The sequence below is a fragment of the Leopardus geoffroyi genome, chromosome B1 (assembly GCF_018350155.1).
Source record: "Leopardus geoffroyi isolate Oge1 chromosome B1, O.geoffroyi_Oge1_pat1.0, whole genome shotgun sequence".
Lineage (NCBI taxonomy): Eukaryota > Metazoa > Chordata > Mammalia > Carnivora > Felidae > Leopardus > Leopardus geoffroyi.
Genome location: NC_059327.1, coordinates 58,703,756 through 58,717,068, shown reverse-complemented (window position 1 = coordinate 58,717,068; position 13,313 = coordinate 58,703,756). Strand labels below are relative to the sequence as shown.

Sequence of the window (13,313 nt, the reverse complement as noted above, 5' to 3'; positions counted from 1 at the left end):
ATTCACAGATGAGTGAGCTATGGAGACAAAACATCTCCCACAAAGAGTTTCCAAAAAAAAAAAAAAAGCCAATAAAATAATCAGAACAAGAATTCACTCCAGACAGAATTAATTCTATAAAAGTGACAAAAACTTTAAAATAAGTATGTTTAGCTAAGAGAGGGGTGCCTGGATGGCTCAGTCATTAGGGCACGTGACTCTTGATCTCAGGGTTGTAAGTTTGAGCCCCATGTTGGGTGTAGAGATTACTTAAAAATAAAATCTTTAAAAAACAAAAAGAAAGAAAATTGCAAAGAGATAAATGAAAGAAATCCGTTTAAAAAGAACAAGACATTATGAAATAAAAACCAATCAGATTAAGAACAGAGGTATATGAAAAACCATTTAGAAATCTTGGAGAAAAAAAATAGTCATTATAAAAAGTAAATAGATATGTATCAGTTTAGACAAAATTGAAAAAGGATTTGGGTAACTTGAAAGTAGGCTGAGAAATTCACCTAGAAGGCAACTGAGAGACAAAGAAATAAAATGTGAAAGAACATATAAGGTACTTGGAAGGGCTAGATTAAGAAGCTACAACATAGGTCTAGAAACAAAATTCAGAAGACCATGAAGGTAATGATAGAGAAATAATATCTGAAAAAATTCTGCGAAACATTTTGCAGAACATTTCTAGGTGAATATACATTCTCAGATCAAAACTACACAACATAATAAAAACTGAATTTCACTAATGCACAACCCTATGAAATTTCAGAACAATGGGGACATACAGAATATCGTATAGTCATCCAAAGAGAAAAAACAGGGTAAGAAACCACTGACTAAATTCCTAAATAGCAACACTAGAGGCCAAGAGACAAATGAGCAATATCTTCAAAATTCTTTAGGAAAACAAATTTCCAGCCTAGAAGTTTATATCCAAATTATCATTAAAGTAAGGGAATGGAAAAAAGTCATCTTCAGGCATAAAATATCCCCCCAAAATATACCTTCCACATATTTATTTTTTGGGTTTTTTCCCATCATTATGAGAGTAAACCCAGAAGGAGGATATAGGAAGGAGGCAGGAGCTATAACACAGAAGGCATATAAGAAGGATATCTAGTATTATAGTGAAGGGAGAACAGTGAAGAGAGAACCGATAATCCGATGCAGACTGGATCAGTTTCAAAAATTCTAGCCTATGACAACACTGGCTCCAAGTCCATATCCATTTAGAAGTTATTAGTGACAGAATAATCATACCTGTGACTTTATGTCTCGATGAAGAATTTTTCGATCATGTACATGTTTCAAGGCCAAACATATCTGCACAAACCAATCCAAAATCTAAGAGGGAAAATCAGATTTGTCATTTCTTTTAAAATTTACATCTCACAGTATTCTTTTCTTAACCAAAAAAAAAGCATTCAGGAATATCTGGGGTTGAAGGGAACTAAGTCCTTAAAAAAAGAAATTTAGTCTACAATTTTTAACTTTACTGTAATTAATGTCACTAACATTAAGTAGATATTTAAGCTGATATATTATGTGCAAGGGTCCACACTGACTTTAAAATGTAAGAGACTGCTACTGAAGCATCTCTTATAAATCAGAATATAGAAAGAAACTTCCAGAAAAGAGTGAAAAATGAAAATACTATGAGGGTAAATGACTTTATATTTAAATACATCTTTTTTCTCCATAAATAAAAATCACGAGGGGAAAAATATCAGGCTAGAAATTTGGAAGACATAGCTGAGCTTTATCTCTTTCCACATTCACCATATATAAACATATTCTCTGAAGTTGGCTACTTAAAAGTACAAGGGCTTAATTTCTATCTCGTTCCTAACACCAAAAGAATTCCAAGTAGATGGCTTTTTTAAACAGGCAAAAATTAAACTATAAGATGGTAAAAGAAAATAGAGGTTGATTTTCTATACTCTTTGATTGAAGGACTTTCAAAACTGACTTAAAACCCATAAGTTACAAGAATAAAGACTGACCATGTTCACTATATAAAATTTAAAACATCTGCAGGGCAAAATATATAATCAAGTATAATAATTATTTAAGAAAATACTTGCAACATAATTAATAGATTGCTAATTTTGTAATATGCAAAAGTTCATCCAAATCACAAGAAAAATACTGGCAGTCAAAATAAGAAGTGGAGAAAAGACTAGAAAAGCAAATGATGGAGAAAAAATAAGCCAATAAATGTACACACAAAATACTAATAAAAAATTTTTTTAATAATAACACTAAATAGGGGCGCCTGGGTGGCGCAGTCGGTTAAGCGTCCGACTTCAGCCAGGTCATGATCTCGCGGTCCGTGAGTTCGAGCCCCGCGTCAGGCTCTGGGCTGATGGCTCAGAGCCTGGAGCCTGTTTCCGATTCTGTGTCTCCCTCTCTCTCTGCCCCTCCCCCGTTCATGCTCTGTCTCTCTCTGTCCCAAAAATAAATAAAAAACGTTGGAAAAAAAGATTAAAAAAAATAATAATAATAACACTAAATAAAACAAGACACTTTTGTAACTTGAGAAAAATAAAATAACACACAAGGTTGGCCAGAATGTGAGGAAATAAGTCTTTGCATATCTTGTTTGTGAGAAAGTTAATTATAGTCATTTGGAAAAGTATGTAAAAATTTTAAATTCACATACCATTTGAAAGAACAATTGGAATTTCAAATTTGTCCTACAGATACAGTATCACAAATACAAAAGGATGTGTAAAAGGATGTTTATCCCAGCAACGTTCATCAAAGCAAAAAAATATAAACACCCAAATACACATTTAAATATATTGTGATATCACTGTACTAGATACACAGCCATTGAAAAGAATTAAGTACTTCCATGTTTCCTTAAAGGGGAAAAAAGAGAAATGAAGATGGGAAAAAGGGGGTGGGGACACTGGCCCTTTAAATACTATGGAAGTCACCTCAGCATTAAAGAGTGGGGCTTTCAATCAGGGGGGAGGTACAACAATGGCTGGCCACCTCCTTGTCTGCACCTCCAAGATCAGAAATTGCAATTAACAATCAGAGAACAGGGGTGCCTGGGTAGCTCAGTCAGCTGAGTGTCCAACTTTTGATTTAGGCTCTGGTCATGATCCAGGGTCATGGGACTGAACCCCACGTCAGGCTATGCACTGAGTATGGAACCTGCTTAAGATTCCTTCTCTCTCTCCCTCCACCTCTTTCCCCGCTTGTGCACTCTCTCTCTCTCTCATTAAAATAAAATAATAATGATAATAATAATAAATAATCAGAGCACAGATCCCTGACATTTGGAGGACATGGACCTTTTTGCTCACCCAGGTTCCCACAAGGTGCATTCAAACTGCTTCTGGAAAGTATGCAGGGCTGAATGCCTGAGTGCTGGGAGGTGCGAAATGGGTGGCAGCCACTGTTACCTAGCTAAGACCTAAAATTGACTGAAAATAAACGAAATTTATTATTTAAGCTTTCACCTATAAGTTGCATGCCTACAATAGACTCCAGAGATCCAAAATAGTTTCACAGGATAGATTCTGCCACTATAGTTGTTGTGTAGGTGGGGAGAGAGATTCCTCCTGCTTCCTACTCCACCATCTTCCCAGAATCCTCCCCATCTATATTTACTTTAAAATATTTTGTCCTTTGATTAAATAGGTAACCATATATTATTTTTCAGGTGCATACACTACTATTAGTAAATACACTATCAATATATTAATTAGCTCAACATTGTTGTAAGAGCAGCATGGTAAGACTTGCCAAATCAAAAAGAAGCTCAGCCTTTCCTGGGTTAAATTTGTATAGGAAATTATTATTAAACAAATATTTCAGAAAATGGGAAAGTTCTAGACATTTGCCAATGACTTTGCTATCCAGATTTACACTTAAGGAAAATATTCATCAAGCCCTTATTAAATATCCCTATAGAAAATTTTATTCTAGTATTGGTTACTATAATTAATTAACCAGACTTCCAGTCTAAATCATTTTGTTACACAGGCCCTTCTCTTCCTACTTCCAATCTAGAAATGAACAAAACCATCTCAGACTCAAGCCACCCTGCAGTCTAAAACAAAACATGGACTCTGGCCCCTATGTTTTTATGCTTCAAGGCCCAGAGCATGGCAGGATATAGTAGGAATAAGATGTTTCTGTTTAACTAATTCCCATTTCAAACAGGCTAAAATATATAATGTTCTTATTTGTGCTAACAAAACATCATTCTGAAGGGTAGAAAAATGCTATTAATTAAAAAAAAAAGACTTGCAAAATTCTTATTGTTTATTATGGAATAATTTCAGAGATGGACAAAAATACATAGAGTAGACCTCCATAATAATTTCTAGGATGACAAGATGCATAATATATAGTACACACACATACATCATTATGTACTAAGAACATTTATCCAAGTCCAAAACCAAATCCACAGACTATCAATGTACTTTTTAGAATGTTACAAAACATAATAGCAAGCATTTTAAAGTTCAGTAAAGACAAATGAATAAAAATGAGCACAAGCAATGGAATGTATTAGGTACAATTCTAATAAAAAAATAGCACTCTATACATTAACATACATTACTATTTGACTTCACCACAACAGTGAAGTTGGCTATGTGGAATGAACATCCCTATTAATGAATGAGGAAATAATCTCAAAATAGTTAAGTCATTTGTTAACAAACAATTACCAAGCTGATAAGTAGAACAATGACTGAAACCCAAGTTTTCTTACTCCAAGTTCTGTGCCCTATTTAGTACACTTAACTGTGGAAACAGAAGATAAGTAAAGTAAGAAACAGGACATTACCTTATTTAATAGTTCTTAACTAAAATATAACCCAAGATCTCACCTGATCATATTTTCAAGTTACTGCCAACAAACCATAAGTCCCCATCTACATGGTATTATCAAACAAATGATTAGTTGTGCCAATTTATAGACACAGCTTTCCTAAGTACCCTGAGAGGACATTAGTGAAAACTGTGATCTCTGTTTTACAATAAATTACAACCTTGTTGAAGAAATAATTCTAATGTGAAATTATTCTGACTACATTAATTAAGGGTGCATGATGCAGTAAAAATAAGTGTAGAGTTGAGCGAATACCATGGAGCATTACATAGCAGGTAGAAGCAACAAATGCACAGATAGCAAAACAAATGGATCAGAAACAATACTAGGGGAAAAACAGAACTAAATGAGGTATCACACAACAGGTATGCATTTAAAAATACAAGACAGGGGCGCCTGGGTGGCGCAGTCGGTTAAGCGTCCGACTTCAGCCAGGTCACGATCTCGCGGTCCGTGGGTTCGAGCCCCGCATCGGGCTCTGGGCTGATGGCTCAGAGCCTGGAGCCTGTTTCCGATTCTGTGTCTCCCTCTCTCTCTGCCCCTCCCCCATTCATGCTCTGTCTCTCTCTGTCTCAAAAATAAATAAAACGTTAAAAAAAAAAAATTAAAAATACAAGACAACGTGCAGAGAAAGCCTTTGACAAAATACAGCATCCTTTCTTGATAAAAACCCTCAAGAAAGTAGGGATAGAAGGATCATACCTCAAGATAATAAAAGCCATGTATGAAAGACCCACTGCTAATATCATCCTCAATGGGGAAAAACTGAGAGCTTACCCCCCAAGGTCAGGAACATGACAAGGATGTCCACTCTCACCACTGTTATTCAACATGGTATTGGAAGCCTTAGCCTCAGCCATCAGACAACACAAAGGAATAAAAGGCATCCAAATCAGCCAAACTTTCACTCTTTGCAGATGAAATGATACTCTATATAGAAAACCCCAAATATTCTACCAAAAATCTGTTAGAACTGATCCATGAATTCAGCAAAGTCGCAGGATATAAAATCAATTCAAAGAAATTAGTTGCATTCTTATACACCAATAATGAAGCAACAGAAAGAGAAATCAAGAAATCACTCCCAGTTACAATTGCACCAAAAACCATAAAATACCTAGGAATAAACATAACCAAAGAGGTGAAAAATCTATACACTGAAAACTACAGAAAGCTAATGAAAGAAACTGAAAAAGACACACACACACAAAAATGGAAAAACATTCCATGCTCCTAGATTGGAAGAACAAATATTGTTAAAATGTCGACACTAACCAAAGCAATCTATTAATTCAATGCAATCCCTATCAAAATAACACTAGCATTTTTCACAGAGCTAGAACAAACAATCCTAAATTTGTATGGAACCAGAAAAGACCCTGAATAGCCAAAGCAATCTTGAAAAAGAAAACCAAAGCTGGAGGCATCACAATCCCAGACTTCAAAACATATTACAAAACTGTAATCATCAAGACAGTATGGTACTGGCACAAGAACAGACACTCGGATCAATGGAACAGAATACAGAACCCAGAAATGGACCCACAAACATATGGCCAACTGATCTTTGACAAAGCAGGAAAGAATATTCAATGGAATAAGGACAGTCTCTTCAGCAAACGGTGCTGGGAAAACTGGACAGCAACATGCAGAAGAATAAACCTGGACCACTTCCTCACACCATACACAAAAAGACACTCAAAATGGATGAAAGACCTAAATGTAAGATAGGAAGCCATCAAAATTCTCAAGGAGAAAACAGGCAAAAACTTCTTTGATCTTGGCCGCAGTAACATCTTACTCAACACATATCTGGAGGCAAGGGAAACAGAAGCAAAAATGAACCATTGGGACCTCATCAAAATAAAAAGCTTCTGCATAGTGAAGGAAACAGTCAGCAAAACTAAAAGGCAACCAACAGAATGGGAGAAGATATCTCCAAATGACATATGAGATAATTACCCAAAATGTAAAAGAACTTATCAAACTCAACACCCAAAAAACAAATAATTCAGTGTAGATATGGGCAAAGGATATGAATAGACACTTCTCTACAGAAGACATCTAGATGGCCAACAGACGCATGAAAAAATGCTCAGCATCATTCATCATCAGGGAAATACTAATCAAAACCACAATGAGATCCCACCTTACACCTGTCAGAATGGCTAACATTAACAACTCAGGCAACAACAGATGTTGGTGAGGATGCAGAGAAAGAGGATCTCTTTTGCACTGCTGGTGAGAATGCAAACTGGTGCAGTCACTCTGGAAAACAGTATGGAAGCTCCTCAAAAAACTAAAAACAGAACCACCCTACGACCCAGAAACTGCACTACTAGATATTAACCCAAGGGATACAGGTGTGCTGTTTTTTTTTTATTTTTTTATTTATTTATTTTTTTAACGTTTTATTTATTTTTGAGACAGGGAGAGACAGAGCATGAATAGGGGAGGGTCAGAGAGAGGGAGACACAGAATCTGAAACAGGCTCCAGGCTCCAAGCTGTTGGCACAGAGCCCAACGCAGGGCTCGAATTCACGGACCATGAGATCATGACCTGAGCCGAAGTCTGCTGCTTAACCAACTGAGCCACCCAGGTGCCCCCAGGTGTGCTGTTTCTAAGGGGCACATGCACCCCAATGTTTATAGCAGCACTATCAACAATAGCCAAAGTATGGAAAGAGCCCAAATGTCCATTGGCAGATGAATGGATAAAGATTATGTGGTGTATACACACACACACACACACACACACACACACACACACACACACACACACAATGGAGTATTACACAGCAATCAAAAAGAATGAAATCTTGCCACTTGCAACTACGTGGATGGAACTAGAGGGTACTAGGATGGAACTAGGGGCTAAGTGAAGGCAAAGAAAGACAAATAAATGACTTCAGTCATATGAGGAATTTAAGATACTAAACAGATGAACATAAGGGAAGGGAAGTAAAAATAATACAGAAACATGGAGGGGGACAAAACATAAGAGACTCTTAAATATACAGAACAGAGGGTTGCTGGAGGGCTTGTGGGAGGGAGAGATGGGCTAAATGGATAAGGGGCTTAAGGAATCTACTCCTGAAATCATTGTTGCACTATATGCTAACTAATGTGGACGTAAATTAAATAAATTTTAAAAAATTAAAATTAAAAAATTAAAAATATAAGACCATGATATCCACTTTGAAAAAATACAGAGAGACATTCATTACAGATACTGAAATAGCTGCCTAAAGAAACAAAAAAGCATAGGCTTTGCTGGAATGGGATATAATGTAGCTATTAAAACAAATATAATTGACCAACATGGGCAAACATGTGACAATAATCAAGATAATTTTTTAACACAGCCTGTATTTTTTCCCTTGTATTATAAATAACATTTCCCTTGCTTTCTAAATATTTTTTTAATTTGAGTATAGTTGATACACACTGTTGCATTAGCTTCAGGTGTACAACATAGTGATCTGGTAAGTTTGTATGTTTACAAACGTAGCTATCATCTATCTCCATACATTGCTATTACAATATCACTGACTCTATTCCTCATGCTGTGCCTTTTATTGCAGTAACTTATTCATTCTACAACTGGAAGCCCCTATCACCCACTGCTCTTTACCCATCTTGCCAAACATCCCTCCCCTTGCCACTGCTGCCACTGCTGGCAACCAGCAGTTTGTTCTATTTATAAGTTTGGGTACTCAAGGTAATTGTTAAGTGACAAAAGCAAGATGGAGTATGCAATGTATAATATTCCATGTCTGAATATCTGTGTCTTGATGTATATATGTACATGTGCAAGTATGAAAAAGAAAATTTGGAAAAAGACACCTAAAAACGTAGTGATCTTCAGGAATGGAACAGTGGGCAAAGAATTATTTCCATTTCTGAACCTTTTAATAATTTTACAATTTAAGCCTGTAAACAAATATTTAATAAACTCTGGAGTTAGATACTAGTAAGTTCAAACACTAACTATACAATTTGGGACAAGCTACTTAACGTGTTAGATTTCTTATCTATTAAATAAACTACACTAATTCATGGGGGATTATAAAGTTTAAAAGAAACAAAAAATATAACATTCCTAGCACATGGCTCTCCCCATTCCCTTTTGTAAAAGCACATAATAAAAATTAAGAATGGGTGATAATAAGAACTGCAATAGAAATTTAGAGAAGGAAAAGATCACAGATTAGAGTGCTTGTGGAAAATCAAAGGAAAGGCTGGGACTTGAGCTGAACTGTAATTAAAAAAAAGGTAGAATATTAATAATAGAGAGTTGGCAAGAAAGTATTACCAAAATAAAAGAAATAATAAATACACAGGAAAAATGAGATATATAAATGTGTCCTTAACACAAATAGTGCCAAACAGGGAATAAATGATCAATAAATACTTGTTAAATGAGAAGGGGTACATATTAGAGAATACTAGAAAAAAAAATAAGATGGGGTGCCTGGATGGCTCAGTCAGTTAAGCGTCTGATTTCCCCTCAGGTCATGATCTCACAGTTTGTGGATTCGAGCCCCATGTCGGGCTCTGTGCTGACAGCTCAGAACCTGGAGCCTGCTTCCGATTCTGTGTCTCCCTCTCTCTCTGCTCCTTACCCACTTACGCTTTGTCTCTCAAAAATGAATAAACATTAGGAAAAAACAAAGACTGCTCAGGTAGGATAGGGTCATATTTTAGAGATGTCTGAGGTCAAAACAGATATTAGATTGAATGTAGTTGCCAATGCAAGGCCTCCAGAGCTACAATTACTTAGGAAAGCCACATTGTAGGAAAATATGGTCTGGCAGCAGTAAGCCAAATTGACAGAATATAAAATAATTAGTCATAATGAATAATTAGGTTATATACATAAATATATGCATTTATACACACACACACAAAGGATATAAATATATTACAAATATAATAATAGTATTATAGACAAGAAATGAGATGGGGAACTAATAGAAACCAATTAGAACAGACAGGGAACTAATAGAAACTAGAACAGAAATGTGACTGAAATATTAGAATTTTGATACAAAACTTTCCTAATAATTACAATTAAGCATTTGTACTTACAAATAAATACACATATAAATAAACTTCAAATTGCTTCTCAATAATCAGGAGTAAGAGTCAATTTCCTACATGCTAACTCACCTGATCCTCTTGAAACAAAATGCCTTTCTGAGCATTAATTCGTTTAAACAGATCGCCTCCTTCACAGTAATCCATCACTATGTAGAGAGAACCATTTTCTACAAAATATAAACGTTACATTTCATTTTTTAAAATGTATGTCAAAAGTATAGCTAAAGGTACTCAAGGGTTTACTAAAATGCAGCAATTAATTATGTTCTACTGAAAACCAGAACCATCTTCAAAAGAACTGGAGTGCAAAATCCGGTTATACAGATTGTATAATAACCTGGGTTAACAGGCAGCTCCATCATTAAAGATTTTCTACTAAGAATACAGCATCTTACTGAACAGCAGTATCCACGTTGGTCTAAACATCTCTGGAACACAGACAAAACGCAGACAAACATACTTGCTTTTATTTAATAGATATATTTTCTTAAACATCTATAAAAACATGTTTTTCTACCAATTTGTCAAAGATGGATTATAACTTAGTTTCTAATTGACCATTACTTTTCAGCTTTGTTTCATCCACTTAATCAATTACTTACTAAATATCAGATGTTGCAATGAATTCTGAGGACTCAACAGTGAGTAAGATTGTATACTCTTGGAGCTTTCTTTGATTTTATTGCTCTTTTTAAAAATTGTATATAATGTGTGAACATGAAAATAGGGCATTATCTTATTCCCCTTTATGACTCAGTCCACAGGAAAAGAGATTTCTGTGACTCTACCTACGTCTAGTCTAGACAGGACTAGAAGAACACTTCTCATCCTTCCCTCCATCTTTAGTCTTATGTAAGAGTATCACTATGCTTATTCTGCCCAGATTAGAGAGTAGCTGATATCACTTGTAACATTTACTAAGCTACTACTTACTAGCGAGACTACTGCAACTCAAAGAACAGTTTTCATTTCTTTTACTCTTCTGTGCTTATAGCCTTATTTCCATCAGTACTTGCATCTTGCACCTTGTGGTAGTGTTCTTGTTACCATACCTCCTTTTGATAAACTGTTTTTAACGTGACATGGATTGGGAATCTACATGACTGAGCTAATTAAGAATCTGTAGGGGCGCCTGGGTGGCTCAGTCGGTTAAGCGTCCAACTTTAGCTCAGGTCACGATCTCGCGGTCCATGAGTTCAAGCCCCGCATCGGGCTCCGTGCTGACAGCTCAGAGCCTGGAGCCTGTTTCAGATTCTGTGTTTCCCTCTCTCTCTGACCCTCCCCCGTTCATGCTCTGTCTCAAAAATAAATAAATGTTAAAAAAATAAATTAAAATAAAAAAGAATCTGTATAATTCATGGGGACTTCTAAGAAATCCTGGCCTCACCTCTTCCCATGGATAGAAGTAGGTAACAGCCACATCAATGTAAATAATACAGAAAATGACTGGAATACTGGCAGGACAGACTCTCCACAGCTAAATGTAGGGAAGAGGCCACATAGGAAGGTGAAGACATGGTCAGGAGCTAAAAGGACCTGTGGGACTGACTAATGTGGGGAGTGGTGGGAGGACACCCATGGTTTGGAGAGGGGGAAGAAACAGACCCTTACACCAGGCACAGGGAACCCTCACAGGGAAGATGAATCCCCCGTAACATTTGGCATTGAAAACAATAGGGGCATAATTTCCCACAATCTTACAATCAGTGGGGCTTAACACCGGAACATTAAAAATCAGCATGCTGGGCTCTAGGAAAGCAAGACAGCAATAGGATACTGTCACCACCCTTAAACAGAGACCACAACAAATAGCCCAGCAGAGATACAAAACAGATGCAGCACTTTGAAAAATGTCTGGGGCATAAAGAAGAGTGGTTTATTAATCTCAGAGTTGTGCAAGCAGGGCAAGGATGTTGGGAGACTTCTCCAGGAGCAGAAGAATTGGCAGGCACCACAATACTGCCCTGTCCAGCAGTGTAGGCGAATGGATACTTATAAGAAACCAGTATAGTGCCAAGACTCTCCACCTAGCCTGCTAATGGTGCAACCTGTCCCACATTCCACAGGCATATCCTCTCCAGCCAGGCATTATTCCAGTTATCCTCCAACAGCAGACCCATGCACACCTTGCTAACACCCTACACCCTGTACCCACATTCTCCTGTGGACCTTTACCTTTCAATATGCCTCTGGGAGAGCCCATCCAAAGAGATGCCATAAGACTGGCAGGCTGAAAGGAGCCCCAAAAGGGGCTAGCACCCCTCCAAAGTGACTCATGCTTGAGGGGCAGACAGCCAGTCCGACTGCACCCCAGCAATGGGCTGGGAGCAGACACCTGGTCTGACTATAGGCCCTGCCCACCAATGAAAGCTTCTCAGGAGAAAACAAAGGGACAGCGCCTTGCATTTTGGTGTTACTGCATTGCTAGTAACTGCCTGGTCTGACTCAACCCAAGCCCAAGACAGCCCCAGACCAGCCCACCAACAACACAGAGTCCAAACCCTGCCTATGAGAGGCAAAGAGAGCCACTGCAGACAACTGAATTAAAGGTAAATGCCATTCACCCACAATAGCAGAGCATATATATCACACATAGGAGACACCCCTGAAGTGCCATGTTCTGGAGAACAGGGGACATTGAATTACAGGGCACTATAAGACCTCTCTTTCATAAAGCCACTACTTTCAAGAGCCAAAAATGCAGCTGACTTTCCTAAAAAAGAAATAGACACAGAATTAGAACATATGAGGAAACAGAGGAATATGTCTCAAATGAAAGAACAGGATGAAAATCATAGCAAGAGAACTAAGAGGCATGGAAATAAGTAATATACCTAACAGAGAATTTAAAGTAATGATCATAAGGATGGGAGCGCCTGGGTGGCTCAATTGGTTGAGCATCTGACTCTTGACTTCAGATCAGGTCATGATCTCAGGGTTGTAGGATCGAGCCCTGCATCGGGCTCCACACAGAGCGTACAGTGTGCTTAAGATTCTCTCTCTCTCAATGCCCCTCTCCCCAACTTGCACGTGCATGCTCTCTAAAATATAAATTAACAAGTAAATAATAACCATAAGGATGTTATTCACTGGACTTGAGAAAACAGTGGACCTCAGTGAGACTCCTAACATTGAGATAAAAAACATAAAAAAAGAATGAATCAGAGATTAAGGACTCTATAACTGAAATAAAAAATGTACTCGATATAATAAATAGTAGACTAAAGGAAGCAGAGGAATGGATCAGCAACCAGGAGGACAGAGGAATGGAAAGCAATCAAGCCGAAGGGGAGAGAGGAAAAATAATAAAAAATTGACTTCAGGGCACCTGGGTGGCTCAGCTGGTTAAGCATCCAACTTCAGC

The 13,313-nt window shown here is 37.2% G+C and overlaps 1 protein-coding gene across 15 annotated transcripts in view; it reads right to left on the bottom strand.

The window, feature by feature from the left end:
* Window positions 1-13,313, bottom strand: part of NEK1 (NIMA related kinase 1) — a 227,639-nt gene that overhangs the window by 189,518 nt on the left and 24,808 nt on the right. For all 15 annotated transcript variants that reach the window (XM_045463330.1, XM_045463358.1, XM_045463340.1 and 12 more), the window contains exons 5-6: window positions 10,019-10,116; window positions 1,249-1,332 (exon numbers count right to left, since the gene is read on the bottom strand). In XM_045463330.1, the coding sequence (XP_045319286.1) occupies window positions 1,249-1,332; window positions 10,019-10,116 (182 nt within the window). The remainder of the gene's footprint in view (window positions 1-1,248; window positions 1,333-10,018; window positions 10,117-13,313) is intronic.